At 47.7% G+C, this 6,532-nt stretch overlaps 1 protein-coding gene across 1 annotated transcript; it reads right to left on the bottom strand.

The window, feature by feature from the left end:
- Positions 1-346: 346 nt before the first annotated feature.
- LOC309450845 (leucine-rich repeat and fibronectin type III domain-containing protein 1-like protein) lies at positions 347-5,597 on the bottom strand. Its single transcript, XM_082074003.1, has 2 exons — positions 4,098-5,597; positions 347-844 (listed from the first exon to the last, which is right to left on the bottom strand). Exons 1-2 carry the CDS (start codon positions 5,471-5,473, stop codon positions 370-372), a joined length of 1,851 nt encoding a protein of 616 aa, XP_081930129.1. The 5' UTR covers positions 5,474-5,597; the 3' UTR covers positions 347-369.
- Positions 5,598-6,532: the final 935 nt, after the last annotated feature.

Genomic DNA, 6,532 nt, shown 5'->3' with positions numbered 1-6,532 from the left:
GCCCCCCAACCCGACCCCCCAACCCCATCCCTTCTCCTACCGAATCCTTCCCGGCAACGCCGAACGTTCGAAGCCGCGACGCGATTCCGCCCCGAGAAACAACCGGAAGGTCCTGAGGGGCCATTTTGCTGCTGGTTTGGTGACAAAACGGAACCAAATCTTGTGCATTTCGCCCAATTTAACGCCTCGAGTTTAACGAGTTGGACGCTAGAAAAGAACCGGTAAAAAAACGCCCGCTTCGGTTGAATATCTCGAAATAAAATCGGTTAAGAATGCGAGAATCGTCTACGGATTAAAAAAATAGCTTCTTTTCTTTAAACCATCTGAGCTTAAAAATAGACAAGAGTGAAGCTTAAAATGGTCCCGGCCTTAAGACGGCGCCTCGGCGGCTTTGGCGCCGTCCAAGTCTACGATAGTCTTGGCTTTACTGGAAGAGCTCGGGCAGTCCTGGCTTAAACTGTCCCTGGTCTCGGTTAATTTGGAGGAGGAACGAGCCATGGAGGCGCCGTTGGTTTGCGAGCACACGTTGTTGACTTTGGCCGCCTTGTTCTTGTGGTGGTTGTTGTAGACTTTGTACTTCATGAGGAGGATGAAGATGAAGACGAGGACCGAGGCCACGATGATGCCGCCGATGATGATGATCATGGTGCCGCCGAGAAATTGGGCGTGGAGGGAGCGGCACTGCTTGAATTCCTCGTGGGTGGTGAAGGCGACGCAGCCGAGAACCTCGGTGGCCGGAAGGGACGTCACGGCGTCGTCGCGCACGGCGAGGACGCACAGGTCGTACGCGCGGCCCGCGACCAGGTCGGTCAACAGGAAGGATTTACTACCGGCCGGGATCATCCTGGAAGAGAAAAGGAGCACAATGAACATCCCAGTTAATCAATGGAGTCGTTAGACTTCATCGTTAGTGCTGTTTAGTAGGGAATCTACGTCAACGTGGTGTTGACACGAAGGCCTACAACCAGATTGGTCAACAGGAAGGATTTACTACCGGCCGGGATCATCCTGGAAGAGAAAAGGAGCACAATGAACATCCCAGTTAATCAATGGAGTCGTTAGACTTCATCGTTAGTGCTGTTTAGTAGGGAATCTACGTCAACGTGGTGTTGACACGAAGGCCTACAACCAGATTGGTCAACAGGAAGGATTTACTACCGGCCGGGATCATCCTGGAAGAGAAAAGGAGCACAATGAACATCCCAATTAATCAATGGAGTCGTTAGACTTCATCATTAGCAACACTCATTAGCGAATCTACGTCAACGTGTTGTTGACTTGGTTGTGTGTGAGGCCTGCGACCAGGTCGGTCAACAGGAAGGATTTACTACCGGCCGGGATCATCCTGGAAGAGAAAAGGAGCACAATGAACATCCCAATTAATCAATGGGATCGTTAGGTTTGATAATTAGTGCTGTTTAGTAGGGAATCTACGTCAACGTGTTGTTGACTTGGTCATATGTGCGGCCTGCAACCAGATGGGTCAACAAGAAGGATTTACTACCCGCCGGGATCATCCTGGAAGAGAAAAGGAGCACAATGAACATCCCAATTAATCAATGGAGTCGTTAGGCCCGATCGTTGATTATTAGGGAATCAACGTCAACGTGTTGTTGACGTGAAGGTTGTACACGTGGCCTGCAACCAGATCGGTCAACAAGAAGGATTTACTACCGGCCGGGATCATCCTGGAAGAGAAAAGGAGCACAATGAACATCCCAATTAATCAATGGAGTCGTTAGGTTTGATAATTAGCGCTGTTTAGTAGAGAATTTACGTCAACATGTTGTTGACTTGGTCATACATGCGGCCTGCAACCAGATTGGTCAACAGGAAGGATTTACTACCCGCCGGATCATCCTGGAAGAGAAAAGGAGCATAATGAACATCCCAATTAATCAATGGAGTCGTTAGACTTCATCATTAGCAACACTCATTAGCGAATCTACGTCAACGTGTTGTTGACTTGGTTGTGTGTGAGGCCTGCGACCAGGTCGGTCAACAGGAAGGATTTACTACCCGCCGGGATCATCCTGGAAGAGAAAAGGAGCACAATGAACATCCCAATTAATCAATGGGATCGTTAGGTTTGATAATTAGTGCTGTTTAGTAGGGAATCTACGTCAACGTGTTGTTGACTTGGTCATATGTGCGGCCTGCAACCAGATTGGTCAACAAGAAGGATTTACTACCCGCCGGGATCATCCTGGAAGAGAAAAGGAGCACAATGAACGTCCCAATTAATCAATGGAGTCGTTAGGCCCGATCGTTGATTATTAGGGAATCAACGTCAAAGTGTTGTTGACGTGAAGGTTGTACACGTGGCCTGCAACCAGATGGGTCAACAAGAAGGATTTACTACCGGCCGGGATCATCCTGGAAGAGAAAAGGAGCACAATGAACATCCCAATTAATCAATGGGATCGTTAGGTTTGATAATTAGTGCTGTTTAGTAGGGAATCTACGTCAACGTGTTGTTGACTTGGTCATACATGCGGCCTACAACCAAATCGGTCAACAAGAAGGATTTACTACCGGCCGGATCATCCTGGAAGAGAAAAGGAGCATAATGAACATCCCAATTAATCAATGGAGTCGTTAGGTTTGATAATTAGTGCTGCTTATTAAGGAATCTACGTCAACGTGTTGTTGACTTGGTCGTATGTGTGGTCTACAACCAGATCGGTCAACAGGAAGGATTTACTACCGGCCGGGATCATCCTGGAAGAGAAAAGGAGCACAATGAACATCCCAATTAATCAATGGAGTCGTTAGGCTTCATCGTTAGCAACACTCATTAGCGAATCTACGTCAACATGTTGTCAGCGCACAGGTTGGACACACGGCCTGCAACCAGATCGGTCAACAGGAAGGATTTACTACCAGCCGGGATCATCCTGGAAGAGAAAGGGAGCACAATGAACATCCCAATTAATCAACGGGGTCATTAGGTTTGATAATTAGTGCTGCTTATTAGGGAATCTACGTCAACGTGGTGTTGACACGAAGGACGTGTACACGGCCTACAACCAGATCGGCCAACAAGAAGGATTTACTACCGGCCGGGATCATCCTGGAAGAGAAAAGGAGCACAATGAACATCCCAATTAATTAATGGAGTCGTTAGACTTCATCGTTAGCGCTGTTTAGTAGGGAATCTACGTCAACTGTTGTTGACTTGGTCGTAGGCGCCTCAGGTGATTCTGGCGCCGTTTTCACCCTGAGGCGATTCTGGCACCATTTTGACCCTGAGGTGATTCTGGCGCCATTTTGACCCTGAGGCGATTCAGGCGCCATTTTGACCCTGAGGTGATTCTGGCGCCATTTTGACCCTGAGGTGATTTTGGCGCCATTTTGTCCCTGAGGCGATTCTGGCACCATTTTGACCCTGAGGTGATTCTGGCGCCATTTTGACCCTGAGGTGATTCTGGCGCCATTTTGTCCCTGAGGTGATTCTGGCGCCATTTTGACCCTGAGGTGATTTTGGCGCCATTTTCACCCTGAGGCGATTCTGGCGCCATTTTGACCCTGAGGTGATTCTGGCGCCATTTTGACCCCTGAGGTGATTCTGGCGCCATTTTGACCCCTGAGGTGATTCTGGTGCCATTTTGAGCCTGAGGTGATTCTGGCGCCATTTTGACCCCTGAGGTGATTCTGGCGCCATTTTCACCCTGAGGCGATTCTGGTGCCATTTTGAGCCTGAGGTGATTCTGGCGCCATTTTGACCCCTGAGGTGATTCTGGCGCCATTTTGAGCCCTGAGGTGATTCTGGCGCCATTTTGTCCCTGAGGCGATTCTGGTGCCATTTTGACCCTGAGGTGATTCTGGCGCCATTTTGTCCCTGAGGCGATTCTGGCGCCATTTTGACCCTGAGGTGATTCTGGCGCCATTTTGACCCCTGAGGTGATTTTGGCGCCATTTTGTCCCTGAGGCGATTCTGGCGCCATTTTGACCCTGAGGTGATTCTGGCGCCATTTTGAGCCCTGAGGTGATTCAGGCGCCATTTTCACCCTGAGGCGATTCTGGCGCCATTTTGACCTTTGTGCCCCCATTTTGAGCCCCGAGGTGATGTCGGTGCCGCCATTTTGAGCAGTTACCTGTACACCAAGATGTCGTCGGCCGAACTGTTGTACTGGATCTGGTACATGCGGATCCCGGGGAGGTGATGCTGAGGCGGCCACTGGATCAGCGCCGACGACGCCGTCAGCTCGGCCACCACCACCCCCTTGTCCTGCTGGGCCTTGGTCTCGTTGGGAAAGCTGGACTTAGCCGAAATGAGGATGTCCGAGGGCCCCGGCTCCGCGTCTTTGTCGCAGTTGGTGCTGTTGGCCAAGTTGGGATACGGCGCAACCAGGAGCTCAACCGGAGCCGTCGACTCCCCGGCGGCGTTGGACGCGATGCAAGTGAACGTTCCCTTGTCGCCCAACGAGGCCACCAAAATATCCAGAGTGCCGTTCTCGTATGAAACCGTCCTGGAGGTGTTGGACACCAGCTTCCCGTCGGGAGCGATCCAGCGGACGTACGGATCCGGATCGCCGACGGCTTTGCACTTCAACGAGACGCTTTGCCCCTCGGTCGCCGCCATTTTGGGCGTGCGGTGGGTTATCATGGGGGGCTCGCAGACGAATTCCTCCTCTTTGATGGACCAGAAGTACTTGCCCATGAGCTCGGGCGGCGAAGCGCAAGTCTCGAGATCGTCCTCCCTCGTTAGGCGCCGCAACCAGACGAGCTCGCAGTTGCAATGCAAGGGGTTCCCGCCAAAACTCAGCACCAAGGAGGAGAGCGGGGACCCCTTGGACTTGGCGTAGACGGGGATTCTGGAAAACAAAGGGTCTGGTGGGATCTTCTTCAGCTTGTTGGACGTCATGTCCAAGCGGGCAAGTTTGTGGAGATTGGAGAAGATCCCCTCGGGTACAAACTCAATGAGATTATGGTCCAAACTGACCGTGTTGACGTTGGTCAGCTTGGCGATGGTCTCCCAAGGGACGTTGACGAGGTTGTTGTAGGACAGGTCGAGGTCTTCGATGGTTTCGGTGAAATCATCCAGCGAGCCGGGCGAGATGTAGTTCAGCTGGTTGTTACTGAGTATTAAATGGCGGAGGTTAATTAAACCTTTGAAATGATCTTCGTTGATGTACGTCAACCGATTGGAATCCAAGTGCAAGGCGTGGAGGCCTTTGAGATCGAAAAAGGCGTAAGGCATGATCTGACTGATCGTGTTCCTCGAGAGCGTCAAGTGGATCAAGTTGGTCATGTTGGCGAAATCCTTGCGCCGGAGGGTGGTGATGAAGTTGTCCATGAGGCGCAGCTCCGCCGTGCGGCGGTCGATGGCGGGCGGCACGAAGAGGAGCCCGGTCTTGGTGCACAGGATGGTGAAGGACGGCGCCAGGTTCTGGCACATGCAGCGTTTGGGACACATCATGGCCTCGGTGGTTGCGCTAATTACCAGGAGGTAGACGAGCAGCCTTTCCATCGTAAGGAGGACGAGAGGCCTAAAAGAAGTTAAGAGAGTAAAATCCACGTGAATATGGTTTAATTCGGTGTAAGAAATAGGTTTACACTATGTAAATATATGACGTAAATATGATTTAATTCGGGATCGGAAATAGGTTTACACTATGTAAACATATAATGTAAATATGATTTGATTCGGTATCGGAAATAGGTTTACACCATGTAAATATGATTCAATTTGGTATCGGAAATAGGTTTACACTATGTAAATATGATTTGATTTGGTATCAGAAATAGGTTTACACTATGTAAATATATCACGTAAATATGATTTAATTCGGTATAAGAAATAGGTTTACACTGTGTAAATATATCACGTAAATATGATTCAATTCGGTATCGGAAATAGGTTTACACTATGTAAATATGATTTGATTCGGTATCGGAAATAGGTTTACACTATGTAAATATATCACATAAATATGATTTAATTCGGGATCGGAAATAAGTTTACACTATGTAAATATATCACGTAAATATGATTTAATTCGCTATCGGAAATAGGTTTACACTATGTAAATATATCATGTATATATTATTTAATTCAGTATCGGAAATAGGTTTACACCATGTAAATATGATTCGATTCGGTATTGGAAATAGGTTTACACCATGTAAATATGATTTGATTCGGTATCAGAAATAGGTTTACACTTTGTAAATATATCACGTAAATATGATTTAATTTGGTATACGAAATAGGTTTACACTGTGTAAATATATCACGTAAATATGATTTAATTCGGGATCGGAAATAGGTTTACACCATGTAAATATGATCTGATTCGGGATCGGAAATAGGTTTACACTATGTAAATATATCACGTAAATATGATTTAATTCGGGATCGGAAATAGGTTTACACTATGTAAATATATCATGTATATATGATTTAATTCAGGATTGGAAATAGGTTTACACCATGTAAATATGATTTGATTCGGTATCAGAAATAGGTTTACACTATGTAAATATGATTTGATTCGGTATCAGAAATAGGTTTACACTATGTAAATAT

This window comes from Streptopelia decaocto (genome assembly GCF_964273445.1).
Source record: "Streptopelia decaocto genome assembly, chromosome: 30".
Taxonomy (NCBI): domain Eukaryota; kingdom Metazoa; phylum Chordata; class Aves; order Columbiformes; family Columbidae; genus Streptopelia; species Streptopelia decaocto.
This window is presented reverse-complemented; position numbering and strand designations above follow the sequence as displayed.